This window comes from Xiphias gladius, chromosome 11 (genome assembly GCF_016859285.1).
Source record: "Xiphias gladius isolate SHS-SW01 ecotype Sanya breed wild chromosome 11, ASM1685928v1, whole genome shotgun sequence".
Lineage (NCBI taxonomy): Eukaryota > Metazoa > Chordata > Actinopteri > Istiophoriformes > Xiphiidae > Xiphias > Xiphias gladius.
In genome coordinates this window covers 27,024,115-27,048,695 of record NC_053410.1, presented here as the reverse complement: position 1 = coordinate 27,048,695, position 24,581 = coordinate 27,024,115, and the positions used below count along the sequence as shown (strand labels likewise).

Here is a 24,581-nt window from a genome sequence, read left to right as displayed (position 1 = left end):
CCCTTATTGAACATGCTCAAATGATCTGATTACGTAGCAGCTGCTGGCTGTTTTTACTGATCTTGGAAAATCCAGTTTTTCTCACTGTGCACCTGTAGCCTGAAGTAACATAGTTCATTTATGACCTTTGGGCAATTTTTAAATTTACTTCACTTCCAGCTGTTGTTTTAGTTGATTATTTTTTCTTTAAATTTGAACTGCTTTATTTTCTTTTTTACTGTTTTACTAATTTTACTTTTTATTATTTTTACTTTTTATCACCATTTTTATCTAAGTTTCTTATTTGTGTTTCTTGGTGACTAGGATCTTTTGTTTATTTTACTCAGCTATATTGTTATTGAGGTCTCTATCTCAGTGTATTTCCGAGTTAAAATAAGGGTTGAATGAATGAATGAATACGGGAAGACTCAGACCACCATCTAAAATGGGCCTAAATCTGGTTTTTATATGCCAAAATTAATTTTAGAATCATTGTCTCTAACTTCTTTAAAAAGCCAACCAAGATAAATATCAGCAAATTTTGAAAGAGATACAGGAATTTTAGTAGAGATACCATCTTAATGACATTCACTGGGCTGACCAGGGCAAAGTCCTGCAGTACTTTATGCAAACATTTTAATTTATCAAGACTTTCTGACAAATTTAATTTCAACAAAAGATTAGGATTTTTACATTAGATTTAGATTTTAGATTTTGAGGCCTATGTACATGATATAACCCTGACCAACCTTAAGAGGGCAGTCCTGAAAAACTGCATTTCCTCCCAGAGACAGGAGTTCACTTTTAGCCAAATTTGTTGTGTAACCCAAATTGTTGCTGAATGATTTAATATATTGTATAAGATAAAGGATACACACTTCAGGATTCATTAAGGTAACAAGTAGATCATCAGCGCTCAGTGTTACAAGACATTCTGAGGTACCAGCTGGAATACCCTTGATGTGAGGATGACTCCTTTCCCAACTGCTTAAGGTTCTAGTGATACATTAAATAACAAAGGAGACAGGCAATTTCCCTTTCGTAAACCACAATGTAAAGTGAATGGCTCTGTTGAAGTACGATTTTTTATGACAGAGGATTTAGGAGAGAAATAAATGATTTCAATCCAGTCCACAAAAATCCTCCCAAATCCAAACCTCCTCAAAGTTTCAAATAGATTTAGCCATTTGATGGAGTCAAGAGCTATCTGTGCATCCAGTGTCATGACAACTGCTTGAATATTTTTACCCCATCCAGAATGAAATATATTCAACAAGTAGCACATTAGAAGAGGAAAACCTGCCTGGGATAAAGCTTGATCTGGATGGATAATAGATGGTACTCTCTGTTCTTCTGTTTTATTTTTGTGATCCAGATTGAGGACGGCAATGGGCCTATGATAAACAGGCTCAATGGGATATTTTCCCTCATTCAATAACAGGCATACATTTGCCTCTTAAAGAGAAAGTGTTTATCTTGCAACAGAATCATTCATCATAAAAATGGGTGTTAAAATCTTATGAAACACTTTATAGAACTCATCTGCAAACCCATTTAGATCAGGACACTTTTTTGTGGGAAATGTCTTAATTCTTTCCAGAAAACGCTGATTGCTATTATTCAGCTGTGGCAAAGTTAAAGAACTAAATAAGGGAAGCTTAGCAAAAGTTCAGTCAGTAAGACTTGCGCATGCCTTCTAAGTCACAGGCACAGTTTCCCGCTATAATTAAGCTCCACCGACTCATTGTTTTCTTCATCAAACCACAACCTGACACCCTGGCCTTTAGCCAATCACTTGTAAGCTCTCAAACTTAAGTGTTCTCTCTCTCTGATGCCATTCAGTTGTCATTTCAGTAACATGGAGATTTTGTGACACACCTCCATCCCCTCACCATCTCAACTGTGGATGCCTAGCCCTCTCCAATCAAACCCTCCGATCAGAAGTTTCCCTCTCGTGAAGACGTCCCAACCTCAAAGTTCATTCCTCATCACCACCACTACTGTCTAGGCTCAGGGGGAAGTTTCCTTCATATTGGAACCACCTAATTCATAGGACCCCTTCCCATGGTGATCTACTTCCTGCCGGGTCTAAGCACCAAACTCTCTTCTTCCTGTTCAAAATAAATTCAATTTTACTTAAAATTTTCTCATTCCCTATCGTTCCTTCCTGGTTGAACTGAGTGTAATCTACATCTGCTACTGTGAAAGTATAGGTATAGAGGTTGGAGTAAAATTCTTTAAAATGGTTATTAATATCTTGTGCATCTGTCAGAAGTTGTCCAGTTTTTGACTGTATGTTGTGAATGACTGTCTTTGCCAGCTCTCCTTTAAATTGTTTTGAAAGTAATTTGAGGTTTATCAATCATGGATACCAGACATATTTACCTTTTTCAGTAGATAGATAACTATAACGGAATGAATATTATATAATAATTTATATTATATCATATGTGTCTTCAGTGTTATAAACACTACTAACCTTTCCAGCCAATTTTAAGGTAGAAAGCAGAATTAATTGATAAATAAATACTTCCTGTCATGACTGCTGTGTCAGCCCTGTTTACGTTGGCCATTCTGTCGCTGTCTCCTACCATACTCAACCTGCCTCGGGATGTCCTCGGACCTTCCTGTTGTACCAAGATCCACTCGCTCACTTGTTTCCCATTCCCAATCCCTGGAACTCCCCCACCTACCTACACACCTGTTTCTCATTTCCCTCATTTTCTCCCCCGTATTTATTTGACATGTCTTAGTGTGTCTCCCTTTGTGCTGTTCATTCTGTATATCCTCTTTCTTGTTACTTGGTCTAACAGTATTTTGCTACCTGTGATCTGTTACCTGCCTGTCTGGCTTAACTGCACCAGCCTGCCTGTTTGTCCACACTTGTGTCATCCCTGCCTGTGCTCCTACTTCCAGCCATGACATCTTCCACCGAGAGCCAACTATTCCATGACCATTGAATTTGTGCCCCCAAACAGTTTAGTGATTCCTCAGTCCAAAAGTACACAAATAGTCTCTAGATGGAGACAATCTAATACTGTGGCTACTCTTCCTAGAAGTGGGTGCCCAGCTAAGATGACTCCAAAGGAACAATGGAAAATGTAAAAAAAGGTCCCCAGAATAACAACCAAAGGCTTAAAGGAATCATTAGAGCTGGTTAAGTGTAGCTGATCTGTTCATATTTCCACCATACACAAATCATGATGCATGCATTTTGCATGGGGCATGATGTCCATAGCAGGACCCCATGGAGGAAGCCACAGAAAAAACCATCACTGTGCACCTGAGGTTTCCAAAACTCTATTGGGAAAAAAGTTTTGTGGACTAACGAAACTAAGGTTGAGTTGTTTGGGAAGAACACGTAGCGCTATGTATGGTAAAAAAAAAAAGGGCACCGCATACCAACATGAAAACACAATACCAACGGTGAAGTACAGTGGAGGGAGCATCATGCTGCTTTGCTGCCTCTGGGCCTGGACAGCTCACCATCATCGAAGGGAAAATGAATTCCCAGGTTTATCAAGGTATCTTACAGGATAATGTCAGGGTGGTTGTCCTCCAGCTGAAGCTCAGTAGAAGTTGGGTGACGCAGCAGGACACTGACACTACACATGGAAGTAAATCTAGCGCAGAATGACATCAAACTAAGAAAATCCACCTTTTGGAGTGGCCCTGTCAGAGCCCAGACCTTAACCCAACAGAGATGCTGTGGAATGAGCTCAAGAGACACCCTAAGAATATAGCTGAACTGAAGCAACTCTTGGAATGATCCAAAACTTCTTCTGAATGATGTGCAGGTCTGAGCCACAGCTATTGGAAGTGCATGTTTGAGGTTATTGCTGCCAGAGGAGGTTCAAACGGTTATTAAATCCAAGGGTTCACTTACTTTTTCCACCAGCACTGTGTATGTTTAATAGGGGTGTTCAGTATGGATATGAATTATTATAATAGTTTGTGTGTTATTAGCTTAAGCAGAGTGTGTTTGTCTGTAGTTGTGACATAGACTTTCTCTGGGACTATCCATAAACTTGAATGGGCTTTTGGTTTAATTTATACCTTGTGCTAGGAGGCATTTGGACTGAAACCATATCCCATTTCCCAAATGTAATATGCACTTAAACACTAGAAACAGTGGACACACTAAAAGATCACTTACTGATGTGAGAAAGCACATTATATCATGGATACTAATGGATCCTCAGATCTTGTATAGTTTGTTTTAGGCACAATCTCCCATTACACACAAATAAGCATTTGTTGTAACTATGGATGGGAATGAGACAAACCTGAATCTTTACCTTAATTTGTCAATATTTCATTCCAGCTGCCTAGTAAATACATAAAAAGCAGCAACACTGATGAGTCTTAGTCTCTCAACACACAGCTGCAACACTCATGAACATCAGGAGGCTGGCCTTCTCACATCTGGGTGGTGACAAAGCTCCATCAATGTGTATTCTGCCTATTTGACAACCAGCCAGTCTCAACTCACAGCTCATTTTCTCAAAACTACTACTCTTTTCTGAAAGTTCTCAAAATAGTCCTAATTTATAACCATCTACTCTCAAAATGTTTGATTTTTTTTCCTCAACAGCACTATATATCTTTCTTATTGTTCAGAGTGACAAAATGTATTTTAAGTCATAGTTGAGATCCCAACATTTCCTACAGATACTGAATATGTCAGGATGAAGTGTGGAGAAATGTGTGTAAAATTATGAAATCTATAATATTTCAACTTATCGTAAATATTTTCTATAAAACAAATCACTGTATGTCTTGAGTTTGAATATTTTGTTCAGTGTAAGAAAAATGATGGCATTAAAACATGTTTTACTCTTTAGCTTATCATGGGCTGGATTCACACATAGTACAGTTACTGTAGTAGAAGAAGACATTAAGCCAGCAGGATGCGCAAAGTAACACATTTCTGTGACTGACTCCTGACACAAAGCAACTAATTAAATTACCTACAAAACTGTAAAGCAGCATGACACAAGGCAGGCTGAAGCAAACAGTCAAACAACAGAAAGTATTTTTAATTGTTGCAGTTGTTGGACTCCAGATCATAGGGCTGGCATGAACTATTTTTCAATAAAGACCAATTACAATTGTTGAGATCTTCAAAAACAAGAATGAAGCTACACTCAGAATTTGGTCAGAGTAAATTCAGGTGTATCACAAAGCATTCCATTACACTTCAGAAACTTTATTTGGCACAGCCCCCCATTTCTAGACCAAATGTTGCCAAGACGAACTGTCAGGAAAACTGTTCCAATGGACTGTGTTTAAATCCAGTGGTGGTTGCTACTTCATGGCAAGTTAGCTGGTTCTATGGTATCTGAGATGAAATAGTTGGTTGTATTGACCTATTCAGATATTTTCCCTATTTTCAGAGTCTTCGGTAATTTCTCCACAGCTGGAGTTCACAGGTTGGTTTGTTTTCGAGGACCAATTAGCAAAGGTTTTCTCCCTATGTTTTATTGGTTTTTGCAAAGATTAAAACAATAAAATTATCCAAACTTTCAACAGTCCCTCTAATGATCCGTGAAGCCAAGACTTGTTTCATTTTTCATTAGAAGCACAGCTTTTTAGAGTTTAATTAACATCATTAGTGCTTTCTTTTTTCATGTGATTTTCTGAAACATGGTATTTATATTATGTATGGTAGAGATTCAAAATGTTCTTTTTTGAGAGAACATACTTCCATCAAGGTAGAAAAATTCTCTAAACTGTCTTTCAATCAGCAACAGGATCGGAATCCACAACAAAAACTATATATGGCCCATGACCTAAATTTTTTCACCAAAATTTACCTAAATTTGTTAATGTCTTTGAGATATCACCACACTATCAGCTTAGTAGGTACTTACATGTTCAAAACTGGTTTTCTAAAATTTTTACTAACTTGGTACAGAGAAAGTACAGACATAACTATGTCCCCATATAATTTTTAAGACATAATTGACTGCTTCGTTTGTTTTCTCCCCTCACAATCTGTAAGTGAGGTAGGATTTGTTGCTGAGTCACTGCTGAAACAGAAGCAAGCAGAGTATATACACGTTTATTGTGTGTTTTCAGACTTGTCTGGGAGTTTGATAAAAACGCAGAAATAAGATTTCTCAACTTGTCAGAATGCACTTAAACTTTTGACGTGTTCACTTGCTTTTAAGGAGTAGGTACATATTTCAGCAACCATTTGATGCTATGGTGTATCTAGGATTTTATTTAGAGCCACTCACCCATTGTTCTCTTAAAGACGTGGAAGTAAATTGATGTGTGTCATCTGGTTCCCCCATGACTAAGAGGCACTAGATGAGACATTAGATTTTGACACGGGAGGCCTCCTCAAGACAGGACCTCAAGATCGGGGAAATAAAGTACGACCCATCTCAAGACTGTTATCATATCAGTTAATATTGTGTTTTAGTGGTGCATATTTCCAAACAGATTTTAAGGCTGGAGCTTTCACTGATCTCTGCAGCCCTGGAGTAGCTGCCTGCTTTTGCCCAGTTGGTAATCCAGCCTTGATTCTAGTCACGTAATTCTTCCATGACATCCATGTAAAACATCCAGCTAGCACGAAACAGACATCATTTCAAGTAAGTTGTACAGTCGATTACTGGCTGTTCAGTTAGAACCTTTTCTTCCCTTGCGTGGACATATGATTTTCAAATTGCTAAAAGCTGTTCTGCTCTGGAAATAGTAATCATAAAAGACGTGCAGTTTGTAGTCTGGCTTTGTTAGGTCTCATCCCATCGATTTCAGTAATATTCCTCAGAAACCTTGTTTTCGATTGGTTGACCAAAAGTTAACCTCCTAAACCACCATACGGGATATGTTACTCGTGAAAATAAAAATAAATGAATAAATAGAAAACGTTTAAATAGATGAACATTAGAAAAAAATAAATGTGAATAAAAATGGCCAAGCAGATATCCCACTTGGGGAAACCCAAATGGAGCTCAAATCCCAGTCCACTGATCCTTTTGGGCCCAGGTAGCAAGACTGGAATGGTGATACACTTGACCCAGCGGGTTTCTGCAGGATCCCTATTTTACATTTTCTCCGTACAAAAAAATGTGAGATAGTTTTGATTGACTATATTTCATTATCATGTCCTGCATATGACTTCATTTACAGTATTTGTTAAGTTTGTTATCTTGAATTCATTCATTGTAACAGAGAGGTGTGGCTTTAAGACAAACCCTTTGACAAAATTTCACCTTACACATAAGAAATCCAGAAGGGGGCCATACAGTAAGTCTGCATGGGCTTGTCAAGTGTCCCAGTGAACCCACTTCGCTCCACGGCTACTTTGCCTACATTTATCACGTACCATTTGCCCCTTTCAAGCCCAGGACCACATTCAGTCCAATTGGAGCTCACACATATAGGCTGTCCTGGTAATCAGGATAATTATCAATAAAAGACGCAAAATTATGTAAATGATTTTAATGAAGACAAAAAGAAAAGATTTGGTCATGACTGTCAATTTAGCACAGTCTCTGATGTGATGATTTCATCTTATATCCAGTTTCCACATACTCACCATTTATTCTTAACTTGTCCTGCAAATCTACTTAAAATGCGGACTCACACGTTTATCTGGAGGGGGGGGGGGGCACAGCATCCCGACCGGATGTCCCGAGAGCTGCAGTAGACTGGGCAGCAGCCGAATTCCTAGCCAGGACAGGCGTGAATGTGATGGGAGGGGCGGACAGAGCGGCAGCAGCAGCAACAGCAGGAGCAGTCTGGGGTGCAACATCTACTCTGCTCAGACTCACTACCCCCCACTCCCAAAACCTGCGGACCCCAAATGTTCACGTGCTTCTTAATGCTTTTCCGTAAAACCAGAGGCGGCAAAGTGAAGTGAAGTGAAGTTGAAGGGTTCAGCGAATTAGCAGCGTGGAAGGTGTGTTTGTTGATGTTTTTCTTCTTTGGCCCGGTATTCCCAGTAAACCAGGAAAATTGCTTGGTGTAGCTGCATCGGAGAAAAGGCTCGTGAGGAGGGGAAATTGCGCGATATGATGACCGAGGAACAAACGGTGACAGAGAAGATAATATCAGGTAAGCTGATTTCGTGACCTCTAACTAGGTTTTTCCCAGTTCTTAGCAGGGATGATCGCTGATAGCAGTTAAAGCGCTCGCACGAACACTATCTGTGCTGTGGTGTTGTCGTCTGTGGGACGCGTTCACGTGCGCTACAGTGAGATTTCTGAGGGTTCTGACACAATCTGTTGTTCCGTTACGCCGTAACTCAGCCTAAAATGTCTTTCCGACATCTCCACTGCAGTGCAGGGAGGCTTTCCAAGGGCAGCCGCAGTGCCCAAGACCTCGCCTACTGGCCTAGACGGACGAACATCTCGATATTAATATTTGATTACTTTGGCTTGTGTTTTCCAGCTGAGCTCGGTGAGTCTGGTTGTTCATAGTAAACCGGAGAACAAATACAGCTTCGTTGGTTCCTCCATATCGGTGCAGAGTTTGGTCACATGGCCCGTCCCACTGGAGCTGTGACTCAATGCAGCAAAGAAGTCTGCACCATGTCCTCAGGTAACGCAGTGTTCGTGAACCGCCCTGACTCTGCGACCAGTGTCCGGATAGGCCAGTGCACTGAGGTGCATTTCCGATCATTGCCATAAATGCCTTTGTAAGCCGAATACGCTTTTGTCTGCTCGATGGATGAGATAAGTTTCCCCCGATACCACTTTCTTCTATCTCAGGGACATACCGTACTGTAATGATAGTCGGGCGAACTCAATCGGAATTTTTCCTCATTTTATTGTTGCTCGCTTGTCTCAAAGCACAAACATACAGCAATTCAGAATCTTTATGTAAGATCTTTTACAAATACTCGTACTGTACAATTCGGCACATACTCAATACATAAAGAAGCGTTTCTCCATCATGATTTCACGTCATAATCCACTGCTGCGGGCGATAGTGAGCCATGTGTTCCATTCCTAAGAGGTATGACATTTAAAATTCTGCTAAGTGATCCACCTGTACATATGCTTCGTTTTAATAGCTTCTACTAATTTGCATGAAATCAGAGGTCTTGTTGTTGAAACTTTAAAGAACAAGCTTTAAATTAGGCAACCATTAAATGGTGGATGGTTGGTTTGAAGTTCTTACCTCACAAGAGATACTGGGACGAACCTTTCCAGGGGCTTGGCAATGCTCCAGCGTTATGTAATATAACTGATTACCATAGAGACTGCAACCTGATGATGTCCTGAAGGGTTGAGAGCTAAATACCAGAGTTTGTGCTACTCCTAAAGCTAAACACGTTGTTGTTGTGTTGTTGAAAGGTAAACTTCTAACTTAATAAAGTCAGAAGTTGCTTGTGACACCTTCCAAATAAATGTATTTTGCTTTGCAAGTCAAATCGTAACTATGGATAAAGTGCTTTTTTTCTGCTACTGTCCTTCACCGATCATTTTTTTTAGCTTGCAAAAATACTTTGTTTAAGCAGAAAAATAAAGCCAAGATTGAGAATAAAAGCAGGTTACACCTTCTTAAGAGTTCAGACTCTTGATGCAACCATTTTGACTGATTGTAATTATTGCCAAGCAACATGAATGCAACATCACTCTGCTGATCTGCCACTGTGGAGGTCCTGCTCCCAGAAGTCAAACGAAACTGCATTAACTTGTGGCAAGATGTTGCACAATCATGATCAGTGACAACACCCACAGCCTAATGTCGCATGTCAGCGCATGTGACACTGAGCTCGACTGATTATTTATTTGTCTGTCAAGACATCAGGCTCGGCTGATTTGTGAAATTTTTAGATTTTTAAAAACAATCTGTCACTAGACATAGCTGAGTTTCCATGTCTAATATTAATTACTTGGGCACTCACAGCTTAATTTGTGTTTATCTTGCATTTTTACCGCAGCGCTCTGAGGATAAAACAGGCCCTTTGTTCATGATTTGTTCCTGCTGATATGCTGGCTGAACCTCCTGTGGGACTACACATATCAGAATGAAGGGAACGCAGGCATATTTTTAGATGCCAAACATGTAAATATAAGTAGAGTACAGGTGCATGTTTAATCTCACTATACACTTACGAGTGAACTTCAGCCCTGTTCATACCTGTCATTAACGTGAGTCTAGAGAACTATGATGAAATGTATTTCATTTTTCGTCAATGAATAAAAACTAAACAATACTGTGAAAGATGGACGAATGGACAAGTCTTAATGCAAATTCTTATTCAACAACCTGCATCTCTATCATCATACACTGTAAGTGTTTCCTCCGCTGCCGAAAATATCTCTTGTTCAGAAGATTATTTATCCGCTTGACGCTGCTGCACTACTATTAGTAAGAACTACCCTGCAAAGTTATGTCTCTGTCAGTAATGTTATCTGATGTTACCTGTTCGTGGAAAAAACAGATTTATGGACTAAATTCATCTATAATCCACTGAGAAATAGACAAAAAGAGGCAACAAAACGGCTGAGACAAACTACAAAAACATGCATCTGTCTTAGTCTAGTGTTGCTCAGGAGGAATGAGTAAATTCCAGGATTAATGTTGGCGGTCCATCTAAATCTTCCTCTAATGTTTGCTAAAGATCACAGTATTGATGTTATCTGACGATATAGCGCCTCCTCTCAAACTAAACCCAGAAAATGAACAGTATCTTAGTGAAAAAGTTAGTGAATCCATGACTCATTGCTCTGCAGTGAACAGCACAGGTAGCTGCAGTAATGCTAGGTTAGCAGAAACAACTATACTAGATTAGATTAGAGAGAGTGGTTCTGTTCAAGCAGACAGAGTTTGGAAATGCTAATTGAATTTACTGAGGTGAGTCAATCTGTACTACTGCAGAGTGAGTGACTTGGACACCTTGCGAGAAACAGAAACCATTGTAATTGTACACAAAGATGGCGACAGCTGTAGCCTCAAAAAACACTGAAAACATAAAAACTATAAATGTATGACAAAAATGAGACTAACATGTCACTGATGAAAAATAGTCTTTAGTTTTTTTTGACTAAAACTAACAAAAATCTAATTACTAAAATTTGACAAAAACTAATACAGATTTTCGTCTTTCGACTTAAGACTAAAACTAAATCAAAACCAGCTGCCGAAATTAACAGTGATTGATATTTATAATTATCATTATATACATTTATTACCATTACTGATGAAGGAAACACATTCAACATATTTGTAAGACCTCAAGGATACACGCAGAGGGTTATGGTGAGTACCACTGAACGTAAACATTGTTAACAAAAAAAATCCACAGGGTACCTTTTAATTGGAATTGCAATTAGTCACTTTGTCTTGTGTAACTGTGATAAATACTTGTGCAGTAACCTGTGGTGTGTGACCTTTTTATTGGGTCAGTTGTTGGTTGCCGCTTAGGTGTAAGTTGTGTGTAGTTGTTGACAACATTGTGACCATTTTGTGTTGTGGTTGTTGCTGTCCACTTTTGCTTTTATTAATTGTGTTTTACTGCTTATGTGTGTTTTAATTGCAGCTTATCAGTTTTATTGTGACCTTTTTATGTGTGGGATGTAGTCGCTCCACAGAGCATTGAAGCTTATGTGGTGGGAGTGGCCTCCAAATTCGTCAGGTTAGTGTGCGTGTTGCTGGTTTACACATCTATCACAGTAAGTTGTGGATGTGCTTGAAGACCACTTGGTGTCCATTTTGTGTTGTGGTAGTGGCAGTTCGCTTTTTTTTTGACATTCTAACATCTGTCATTCCACATGGCAAAAAATATGAGCCTCAGTATGAGCAATCCTCACAGCAGTATATATCTTTATTCAGTGCAAAGCAGTACTCAGCCATTTGGGGAAAAAGCTGATGCATCTGATCACCACAGCTTCAACGATGCAGCTCACTAGTAAGAAGGATGATACCAAATCTCAAAAAGATATGCAAACATTACACAAATTAACTTTGGATGCTCTGGAGTGGCAAACATAGCCAGAAATCCGTCAAACCATTCTACCTTCTCAAGGCAATAATCAAACATCAGTAAATCTCTACAATAAACAACAGAATGACAGAACAACACTCCCTGTTTAAATGCAAACCTCTCAGTTTCTACCTCAGGGGGAAATTCTTGAACAACAATACTTGGCAACACTAAACTTGCAGGCAAATATGAAAACCTCGATTCAGAAACAGCCATTATAAACTCAGAGAAAAATGGAGCACAAAAGCATGTGCAATTTTGGGCAGAGACAATAAAAGGGCTTATTTCACTGACATTGTCAAATTCATCGAGCAACAGGTCAGAATAATTTCAGATCCAGTCTTTGGTGACATACAGGACACTCCGCTTGGTAAAAGAGGAATCAAAAACAAGTCTCATGTGAAAACACATTTCAAAAGAAACAGTTTTGCCATTCATGTGTCTATTACTGATGAATTTAAAGCAGATGCTCACAAGAATAACGTTCAGAAGGAAGTGATCTCCTGTACAAAAGAAAACCCATTTTCCTGTCTGTATTGTGCACCTGGTCATGCATTGGAGCAGTGTCTGCAACTTGGAAGAAAGGCACACAGGGAAAACTTAAACTTTCAAAAGGAGAAAAGTCTTTGTTTTGGTTGCTGTTGCATGGGGCATGTAAGCAAGAATTGCGACAGATGCATTACTTGCAGACAGTGCAACTAAACTCATCCCAGCATTTTGCATATTGAGAAAAAGGAAAGGGTTATCCAAAGTGATACTGGGCTGCCAAAGAAAAGATCTGAGAGTTGCACAACTATTTCAACTTGTGGTTTTACAGGGGCTGGCAGCAGGAATGGCATCCTACCCATCTTGCCTGTACAATTGAAGTGCAAAAGGGAAATAAGGTGTTTGATATGTATAATTCTGTGGATCCAGGAAGCACAGGTACCTTCTGTTATGAAAAACTAGAGGACAGATTGAACACCGAAGGGTGAAGAGCTTAAATTCATCTATGCACCATGGGTCATAATAAGGCAGTACCATGCTGCATTACTAATGGCCTGGCAATCTCTGAATTTTCTGGTAAGCACTTCTACGAGCTTCCAATGTGTTTACCAAGAAAAAGATGCCTGTGTCCACAGACAACATTATCAGTGATGAGGAGCGGGCAAATTGGCCTTATCTCAAAGGTATTCAGATTCCTTTTATAAGAGTGGATATTGACTTGTTAATCAAACCAATGCCTCCAGATTGATGAAACCGTGGCAGGTGATTAACAGTCATGGAGATGGACCATGTGCCATCAGAACTCTACTGGGGTGGGTGATTACTAGTCTATTACAAGTAAACAATGACAAGCAAAGTGGGAGTGGCTACCCTGCAGTTACTGTAGGGTAATTGCTAACTGACCAATACCACCATGACTTTAATGAGAGAACCTTTAAAGACAAAGATGAGATGTGAAGAGAAGGAGGGAATTTTGTTGAAATTGTGGAACGCTTCACCATGCAACGTATTCATGGCCTTAGAAATAAACTTCAGAAGGATGTTAATTTTAATAGTGAGTACAAAGTCTTTTACTGCTGATGTCATTAGCAAAGGCTATGCTAAACAAGTGCCAGAACATCAGTTGGAACCAGTTGGAAAGGTATGGTATACACCTCACCATGGAATGTGGCATCCAAGGAAGGGAACGTTATGAATTGTATTTGACCGTGGAGCAGATTTTTAAGCTGTTTTGCTGTTAGGGGACCAAGCACTCAAAGGATAAGCAGGCACAGGTTTACTTTTCAAAATATGGATTTTATTTCACCCCAAAACATGCCAAAAATGAATGAATGAAAATAAGCAAATTTACAGAATACCTGGGCCCTTAAAAGAGGTCAACCAAACAGAGACGCCCAATGCTGATGCAGTTCATGGTCTAGTCCATTTCTTGGGCCTCTGTATTTAGGCGGGCTTCACCCTAAGCCACCTCTTTTGTCCAAACCAGGAAAGAGGAATGATGCAGCAGACATGGTAACTCAAAGACAAAGAAAGATTAATAAATGCAATGTAACTTTAATAACGACAGAACAACGTAAACAAAATGTGCGCGCCTAATTTAGAATACAGTGCAGTGTCAAAGTGTAGCAATAAACTAAATTCTAAATCAAACAAAATGTGACTGTGATTTATTTAATTTGAAAAACTGCAAAGAAAAACTAACAAAGACTGTGGATCGATGTGGAATAGTGTGTGAAACCATAAACCTGTCTTTTGGATTTGTATGTTTAGTGTGGTGAGATTGGAATGAATATTACCATATTTCTACTGCAGTTCTGTGGCTGAGGACACCGCCATCACACTCGCTCAACAGACAACCTCTACAAGGCCCAGACCTGACCAGCTCATTGCTCTTAGTCCTTACGTGGTTCAGACAGGAATCTGTGGCAATAATGGCTAACATACAAGCCATTTTCCACCAAGTCAAGGTGGCAGAGAAACAGATTCATCTGGTGGCCTGAAGGTAACCTGGAGAAGGATCTTGTGGACCATTGAATGACTCTCCGTTTATTTGGGGCTGTATCTTCACCCAGCTGTGCATGCTTTTCTCTTAGGAAGACTGCTGAGCATAACTAAACCAGATTTCCAGTAGTGGTTGACACAGTCAACAGAAACTTCTATACGGATGACCTACTGAAGAGCCTGCCTGCTGAAGAAGATGCCAGCATCATCGTTAAAAACCTCAAAGCTGTTTGCAACAGAGTAGGTTTCAATCTCTAAAAATTGATTAGTAGTAGTTGGGAAGTGCTTCAAAATATTCCAGAAAAGCACAAATCGAGACAAAAACTTTCAAATTCAAACAGAAATTCAAGGAGCAGCCCCACTCCAAACACGGCATGCTATCTGTAATCAGTTCTTTCTACGATTGATTGGGATTCATAGCACCTCTCACACTCCCTGCTAAACTGTTGTTGCAGTTGTTATGTAGGAAGAAGTTCAATTGGGGTGATCTGATACCTCAAACTTTCAAGTGGAAGTGGAACAAGGGGCTGATAGATCTTAAAAAGGTGGCAGATTTCAAGGTCAACCGGTTTATCAAGCCCAAAGAGCTTGAAAGGATCGCAAGTGCCGAGTTGCATCACTTCTCTGATGCCAGCGAAAATGCACACTGACGTGAAAAAATTTTGGTACCCCTGGTCAAACTTTTTGTTACTGTGAAATGTTATGTGAGTAGAGGATGAACTGATCTCCAAAAGGCATAAAGTTAAAGTGGAAACATTCTTTTCAAAATTTCAAGCAAGATTAGTGTATTATTTTTGTTTTGTAAAAGCTTAGAGTGAAAAAAAAGGAAAGCAGCACCATACAAAAGTTTAGGCACTGCAAGACATTTGAGCTCTCAGATAACTTTTACCGAGGTCTCAGACCTTAATTAGATTGTTAAGGCTATGGCTTGTTCACAATCATTGTGAGGAGGGCCAAGTGATGCAAATTTCAAAGCTTTGTTAATACTCTGACTCCTCAAACCTTGTCTTAACAATCACCAGCCTTGGGCTCCTCTAAGCAGCTGAGTAGCACACTGAAAATTAAATCAATTGATGGACACAGAGCAGTAGAGGCTATAAGAAGATAGCAAAGCGTCAGATAGCCAATCCTAAGTTTGTAAGAGAACTGTTCATAGAATTGCTAGAAAGACAAATCAAAACCTCTGTTTTACTGCAAAAGACCTTTGGGAAGATTAACCAGACTCTTGACTGGTGGTGCACTGTTCTACTGTGCAGCAATACCTGCACAAATATGATCTTCATGGAAGAGTCATCAGAAGAAAACCTTTCCTGTGTCCTCACCACAAAATTCAGTGCCAGAGTTTGCAAGGAACATCTAAACAAGCCTGATGCCTTTTAGAAAAAGGTATGTTTGAAGAAAAAAGGGGGCAGAATTTCATGAAAATAAAAACTCTACCAGCAATATACCAGCAAATTCTGGGAGCAAATGGACTACCTCAAGTTGTGCAAGCTCTAGGTTTTGATATGGCCCTTACAGTATCCTGACGTGAACATCATAGAAAATCAAAGAAATCAAAGACCTCAAAAGAACAATGCATGCAAGACAGCCCAAGGATCTCACAGAACTAGAAGCCTTTAGCTGGAAGAATGGGCAAAAATCCTTCAAACAAGAATTGGAAGACTCTTAGTTGGCTACAGAAAGCCTTTACAAGCTATGTTAAGAGGGTGTAAGTACTGACCATACTAACCCAAACTTTTGTTTATGGGCCCTTTTCCTTTCTTTTTTTTTTTAAATGTAAAAGATGGAAAGAAAAAAGTAATCTTGCTTAAAATAATAATTTTAAAAAGCATAATCTTCATGCCTTTTCGGAAATCAGGTCAAATTTTACCCGCTTAGCTATTCACAGTAACAGAAGTTTTTTACCGGGGGTGCCCAAACTTATTCATACCACTGTATTTGAAACATAAAATACAGCGGAAACTGAAGGAAAAACCTAGTTCCAAGACTTTACAAGGTTTGTGAAAGTTCAGGTCATACGAAGCACCAGGGTATGCATTGTTAAGTTCCTGCTGTGAAAAATGCTGTAAGTGAAATTGAAAAAGACATCAGTCTTATAATGGGGCTAGGTGGTATATCCTAAAATTTGTATCAGTATAATTTGAAGTGTGGATGGCAACCACTGTTGTCCGACATAATTTGCAGATTATCGTTTTCTGCTCGTTATCTGACTTTTTAAACCTGAACCATGTCCATAGAATGGAAGTTGCACCATTCTTTTTACTAACTCCTCCCCCCTCTTTGTTATGTGCAGCGCTTTCAGCCATCTCTTTGTTTCCAAACAAAGCATCATGGGCTCTCATGATTTCCAGACGATTCACTGTTGACGATGAAGCCTGCGATGAATCTTCAGACCCTTTGGAACGGTTATCCTGCTATATTGTTTTTAGAAGACCCCTCATTATGCCGGCTTAGCTTGTTTACACTGAAGCAAACAAAACCAACGTAATGCTGCCCCAGTGTGTGATTTTAGATAGCATGCCAGCGTTGCAGACTCAGAGGCGTGACGTATTACACAACAGCGTTGGTGTCTACTCCGCCATGCCGGCTCTCCATTTTACAAAGACGTCAATACGAAGAACAGTGCCCCCCCCCCATTCCGTGTTTGTATGTTTTTATACACAACAGTGAGGCGGAATAATGCCACAAACATTCCTGCCTTGATCAGGCTTTATAAAAGTGGCCTTCTTCTTCTTTTTTTCAGCAGACTAGGCATGATTTAGTGCATTACTGCCTCCCACTGGTGTAGTTAGGTAATTGCCACTTTAGATATGTGAGAGCTATATACTGCTCACTCAGACTGGTGTTTACAATGACTTTGACTGAGTAGACCTAAAGGATAGTGCTACGTGTGGAATTACGCTATATTGTATGATGTCCCAAATGTCTAAGTGCTGATAAGAATGATCACAGGGTAAGATGTCCTGCCCTTACAGGTGCAAAAAAATAACTGGAGAGAGATGTACATGCTCACACAGTCCTGAAAAGAGGTCTAGTCAGGCAAAATAAGTATGGGTGTGTAAGGACTTTAACTGCTCTATTTCTCCTCTGTCACTGTCATCCTGCCTTCACAACCATTCTGTAAAAGAGTAGGACTGGTCTTGTTGTGGGAGGCTTAAACTCACACTTTCTCCAGATGTCTTTGGATAAGAAATTATGCATTTTTTTTTAGAATAAAATGTTGCAGTAAATGTATTCTGTCATGTAGAATTTAGTAATGAGTAATGTGAGTAATGTCAAGGACAGTTATACAGTTCTTGTTTCCATGGTAATATAACCTCCACACCTCTCTTTCATGTTCTTAAATGAAGCTGACAGAAAAGTAAGAAAATATCATAACTTACGGTATATATCTTATGCAAAGAGCTATAACATCATACATATTAATGAAATGATCATTTATGAGTGAACTGGTCGGTGTTCAAGGTCACTGCTGAATCATGTCTTTGTCTTTCTACTAATTGCACTGCAGAGTCAAATTGGAACATCATCATATTAGATAACTGTCTGGAATGTCCATTGACTAAGCATAGATGACTGCTTAGATGTTAACCCACCAAAACAGGGATGAGCCCTAATTTTATAAGTTTTCAAAGACTGTGTCATCATCGCTGTTCTCAGTACAGTGTAAAGTGTGCTTCTTAGCAAAGAAGGTGTTTTCCCTGTAGTCACCAGTCCATTTTGGATTGATAGATTTCCCGATACCTCTGGAGACTGCAGACCAGTGCAGGGAGTTGACACGGCAAATTGACATAATTTCGATCACCACTCAACTCATAACCTAGACTATTAGGTATCATATTTCTTGACAGGAGAAGTAATTGTTGGCTAATCATGCATTTTAACGATTGTGCTGGTTTTGAAATGTGGAGAATTCTGGCAATCCTTCCTGAACAGTGGTCTAATGTGTCCATCTAGCTGTGGAATCCTGGGATCCATTTTTTCCGGTTTAATCTTACGTTTTTCATTGCATGAAGATTTTTTTTAATTTCAAAATACTAGAGGAAAATGTAATGATTTAAAATTCAAAATTCACTCCTGCTTCCTGTCCAGTTGTTCCCAACATGAGTTTTAGAAGATGACGGTGTTTGGTTATTCTGTGGCTCTTAACCACTTTGTGTATGTTACTCCTCAGACTGAAAAAAAAGTTGAGCCAGGTTCAAGTTTTTTGCCGCTGATGCAGTGTCACATAGTGTTTATTCCAACAGTTGAAACATTACAGGGAGTTGTGAGCAGTAATACAGTGTTATGATATACAACAAAAGAAAAAAGGTGTGGTTGTACAACATTAGCCTCTCCTTAAATCACAGGAAATGTGTTTTCTGCCTGTGTTGAACACATTGGGGGTAGAAAGTTAACATGTTAACACTGTTTTAATGTCTTTTAAGATTCAACATTTTTACCTGCTAAGACACAATAACTTGAGATGCAAAGACTTAAAGATTTGTTGTGGTAACATGCACAAGAAACAACATGTTTTTATCTAGCTGGTATGTAATAAACAGTGTCTGCTGTTTGTCCTGCTGTCTGCATCTGTTTTGGAGTATACCAGATCTTATACTTTACTCATCTTTTATGCTGTGTTCTTTAACCAGATGGTTAAGAAAAAGTACTGGTGTTGCTTGGGTTGAAAAACAAAATATTTTACCCTGCAGGTTTACAGACATTCTTTTTTGTGATTTACCACACACATACTGATTTTCTTAATTTGGACCTTTAACCATAGATTTATTATAGGTTTGGAAGTGAAAAATTGGGACAATGAGAAACAAAATGGCACATCGACACACCTATTTTCAGGAACAATCCACTGTCTTTCCACAGTGGAATGACCGGGGAGTCCATAAGTTTTCAGACATTATGGATGATAAATGGCCAAATCATTCCTTTTCTTTAACATTCTTTTTTTTAGTTACAGTTGAGCAGCAATGCATGCATATGGCATACCCATCTATTACTATCTTCGCGTCTTCTCTGTACAAAAAAGTATGGCAAATTTTGACTGTAGCCATGGGCTTTGTCAAAATGTGGAATGTGGATTTAAAAGATTAAAAACTGAGTATTGACTGAAACAGTATGGAACAATATTCCCCTTATTTCTAATAACTACAATCATCAACTACTTAAATATAAAATGATTCAATAATTTTATTTGTAATGGAGGAAGCACTGCCCACTTTCAATAACTACAAGCCTAGTTTGTCCTTTGTGCACTCTATATGATGCAGGAATGCCCTGGGGTTAAATTTTGGTGGGCTCGTGTTGCTAACATAGTTTCAGATGTTGTAGGATTTAATATACCTTGTCTTCTGAATATAATACTGTTAAATGATGATTCTTCTCTAAGGATAAATGGTTATCAGAAAAAAATTAGTCTTAGGATTGACAGCAGCAAAGCTACTAGTTGTGGGATGGAAATTCCCAAATGTATTACATTTGCAGCAACGGTACTTATTATAGTAGTGTATTTCATAGAATTCTCTCTGTAGAATTGTCTATTTCTCAATCACGTGGAGCCACAGGGCAAAGAGGCTTTTGCTGTCGCCCTTGAAAGTACAGTGTTTACTGAGATGAACCAGGATTACTTATGCCAAGTTTTGATTATGTATAAAAACTAGGATTGGCGCGGAATGGGAATTGTGTGTAAATTTTCTTATTTATTTCTTTATTTATTTTCGTTTACAGTTCATTCATTCTCATTCTTGTTTTATAAATGCTGGTGATTCATGATAAATGTTGGTATTCAGTTTTAGTTTTATTTCTGTCATTTTTGTACACAGTGAAATGAAATAGAACAAAACTTACAGATGCAGGGGGTGGTTTGGTAGAGGGGAGCGAAGGAACTAGCTTACAGCATTACATGAAAAAGATTGAATAGGAATGGGTATTATTATTATTACTACTGGTGTTGTTTTTTTTATTGTATTGTATTACCAGATTTGTTTATGTTGTATATTTTTGTATGAAAATGCTACTACTCAAGGGAAGAGGGGAAAAAGCTATATAGTTTGGTCAATAAAGAGAATTTTGTAGGGAAAATGGGAGCAGGAGGATATTTTCAGCATTGTGTCACGTCTCTAACATGAGCCATGTGGAAGTGGAGGTGGTGATCTGTGGAGGAGTGGGAGTTACAGGATGGGGGAGGTGCTACTTCTAGGCCATCAGATAGGAGCTGCGAAAGTGGGTGGGAGGAAGGAAACAGTACTTTTTTGGAAAACAAACATTGTTAGGAGGTCTGAACAATGACACGTGATTATTCTCTCTGCAGATATCGGGGGGAAATCTTTCCTTCTTTTAATCCATTAAATCTTTTGAAAACTCTCTTAACTCAAACTGTACAAATTTTGATCTTAGATGCACGCTGTAAGCACCAAGAGTTCAGAAGCAACAATCTGAGTATTCAGTGAGATGGTAATTGGTTTCATATGTTGTTGTGGCACATCAACTATGTACAGTGGCAAGAAAACATAAGTGAACCTATTACAATAATTGGCATTTATTAATAAATCTGTCTTAAAATCTGCTCATTAGAGTTACAGTAATGAACAAACACAATCTATTTAAACTAATCACACGCAAATCATCGTATTGTTTCTGTCCATATTGAATACATATCTCAGTCCAAGTGTAGGTTGGAAAATGTATATGAACCCCTTGGCTAATGACATCAACAAAAGCTAACTGGAGTCAGGGGTTAGCAAACCTGGAGTCCAGTCAATGAAACCAGATTGGAGGTTTTGTTAGAGCTACTTTCTACTTACAAAAAAAACTCAAACATTCTGAGTTTGGTGTTTAAAAATTAGCCTCAGACTGCCCCTCTTAGAGTTGGCACCTCAATGCACAGACTTACCTGGACTTGAGCCCAAGGCCTCTAAACAGGGGCCTCACGAGACATGAGCTTATTCATTTATTTATTTATTTATTTTGTCTCGCGACCAGTGAGGCTGAGTGGACTGGTTATATTTTGCACTGAGAATGGACTAGCCGAGAAGTTGCATTTAGAGCAGGTTGTGGAGGACTTCGCAATGCACAAGACTCAGAGTAACGTTCGGAGCGGTGAGTACAACAAATGATTGATTGTTTTATGTCGATGTACAGAGGAGAGCATCAACAACTACTGCATTGCCTAATGTCCATAAACACATTGTCTCAGAGCATGCTGGGAAGAGCAGCCCACCCACCTACTCCCAACACACTACAATATTATAAATTATAATATTTATAAATTTGCACTGTTTGTACCACCACCTTGAACAATAGTGGGCCAGGGAGGTCACAGAGGTTTCCCCATGCATAGCTATGATCAGTGCACTGTAGAGTAGAACACAATATATCCACGTTTTGTAATTCGTCAAATCACCAATCTGGTAGCACTAGGTGTTGCACCTTGGAGAACGCTGCGGTGCACAGTCTTGACTGTAGTATTGCTGTCAGAATGCAGTGAGGATAAACTGATTAAGGCCTTCTCTGTATTATGTGGAATCCCGCATGTCATAGCTAGCCTTCGGAGAAGAAGAGCAGGGCAGTATGTCACAGTCGGGAAATGTTGGATTTAAAAAACATTTTATCATTATGGGCAGACAATCTGTGGTGGTGGATAACTGGTGAAATTTGTTAATTTTAAAAGTTTTGATTTTCCTCTAATGTTTGTTAGGGGAAAGCTATGTGGCAGGCAGTTTTTTGTACATTCATTTTATAACAGTAGCAATAATGTTTATCTTCATTTTCAGTTTTATTGGGTGATAATTCCTGCAAAGAGTAGGTTTGCACCTGAAATAGCTTTGCTAAATCTCAAAAGATCAATTCACTATCCCTTTGCATTATTGAAAAAGATTAGCCAGTAACATGGCAGAGAAGTATAGCCTATATGACTAAGGTCATATTCAGTACTCTAGCAAATCAGGTTACAGACATTTCCCAGTCAGAATCCATCTATTGCCTAGCCATGCTGTATACTGATAAACATTACAGGGGTCACTGAAAGTTGGATGAAAGTCAGGCTACACCTGGATAGCTCACCACTTTATCTCAGGGCTACAGGCTGAGGGTTAATGATTGCTTATCACATATATGTCATATAAGTTAAAAAAAAAATCAATGGCAGTAATGCCAAGTGCTGTACATGTGGATATCATTTGGAAACCATGTCTCCATTCCATAGTTTGTCTACCAGAGAGCATTAGGACTGTCCCTTATAAAAAAATCAAGTCTGAACAAATTCAAACTAACCAATTCAAACACAAACAGTGTAGTTGACTGATATGGCAAAAGAGCAATTGGTCAGATGTCAGTGTATTTTATAAACGCACTCAGCTGGAGTACAAAGCAGATCATTACAGTTTGAATACTAATATTAAAATTTTTTCAAACATTTGAAGCAGTTTGAGTTTTGAATTTAAAATGTTGCAGCATTAGAGAGCATGGATAAGCATATTTTTCAAATGCATTGTCAAATGTCTCACCTTTGTGCCATGATATGCCAACAATATATCATTATTTGATTTTTAAACTGTAATTTTGATATTTGGACAAGTCAGACTCTTGTCACACCCATAGACAGACAAACACTTATAGACAATTTAGAGTACCGTGCTCATCTGACCTGCATGTCTTTGTACCGTGGAAAGAAACTGGTGCTTCTGTAAATGCAGACACAGGGAAAATAAACTGCTCACAGCTAGGCCCCACCTTGCTGTCAGAGGTGCAGGAATGGCTCTACAGCATGATGAGATATTTCCATGCTGTGATGAGTGACACAAATTCAGTGCCGTCTCTTGCAAATAACGATGTGGACAGACAGTCCTTTGAGGGAGAGGCTGCCAATCTGAGGTGGTCTTGACAGTAGCACAGTACTACTTTAACAGAATCTGTTGGTATAATGATGACAGCACAGGAAAGAGCAGCAGCCACATGATGAGTTATTAGTGAATATGAAGCAGAATTAAATGCTTTTTTAGTCAACTGCTAGTTGTCTTGGACAGAAGTGTATCCTTAAAATATGAAGCTGCACTACTAAACTGTGAATACTTCCTCACTGTTCGATAATTCATAGCCTGCTAAAATATGCACAACCCCAAGAAAAGCATTGCTGCAAAATCAGATCTGGAACATGAAGGTATGTGATACAATGAGAGAACACTCGACACATCAAATACAAAAAATCAGTTCAATGTGTAGCTATGGCGCTCAACACTGTAGGGAGGTGTGCTCAACTGCCCAAGATATCTTAATTGTAGGTATGTTTGTTGCCAAAAATCATTGGTTAATCCAGAGATATGCCGTTGTTGAATGATGTGTTGAATTGGATGTCAGCACAATAGTGATCCATTTTTGTCTAGTCTGGGTTAAGAGAATTGTTTTCAGTAATCAGGGACTATTTCAGCTGGTTTTTTGTCATTATCAGTTTTTCCATTACAGACAGGCAGGAAGGAAAGCCATTGTTCAACAGAAAGTTTTAAGGCATTTCCTCAGCATGTGACTACAATGCTCTACCCTCTCTGGGAACCTGTCTCGCTCTTTGTTTGTGTCAGACGTCTGTGTTCATTGTTTTATATAAAAGTCCTTGTTTCTTTGTTGTAATGAACAATGCACCAGTTGGGTCTCTTAAACATCAGTTTCACTGAAAGTGTCTGGTGACTTTGATTGCAGAAATGCAAAGCAAATTTGAAGGCAGTTGGTAAAGGTGATTGGGAAATAACTGATTTAAACAGCTGCTAGTTTTTTGAATGCACTGCTCTCCATCCCCTGGGGACAGATTCCTGGAACTAAATTTCAGCACTGTTCAGGGAGTGACACTAAATGTTCCAGGTACTTTAAGGGTTTAGCAGTAGTGATGCGAATTTTGACTGGTCAAACAGATGTTTCATTACATCACAACAAGCACGACTGCACAAACACAGCAGTAACGAACATTACTCTACTGCATCTGTATCGAATAGGACACCCAGTATGCCAAAATGAAAACCAGTGGGGAACTCAAGAATTCAAGAACTCAAGCTTCGTTAGTATCTAGGGAGAGGAGGCCATTCAAAAAGAACTGGGATCAGGGCTTCCAACCAGCTTCTACCAGCTCCAGCACTACCTGCAACTCTCCATCTGTAAATAAACTTGTATTTTGTGCACATTT

The 24,581-nt window shown here is 39.0% G+C and overlaps 1 protein-coding gene across 5 annotated transcripts in view; it reads left to right on the top strand.

Annotated features, from left to right (window-relative positions):
• The first annotated feature begins 7,682 nt into the window (after nt 1–7,682).
• The window catches only part of hspa12a (heat shock protein 12A), a 68,871-nt gene continuing 51,972 nt past the window's right edge, over nt 7,683–24,581 (top strand). For all 5 annotated transcript variants that reach the window (XM_040139153.1, XM_040139151.1, XM_040139154.1 and 2 more), the window contains exon 1: nt 7,683–8,049. In XM_040139153.1, the coding sequence (XP_039995087.1) occupies nt 8,007–8,049 (43 nt within the window). In that variant the 5' untranslated portion in view covers nt 7,683–8,006. The remainder of the gene's footprint in view (nt 8,050–24,581) is intronic.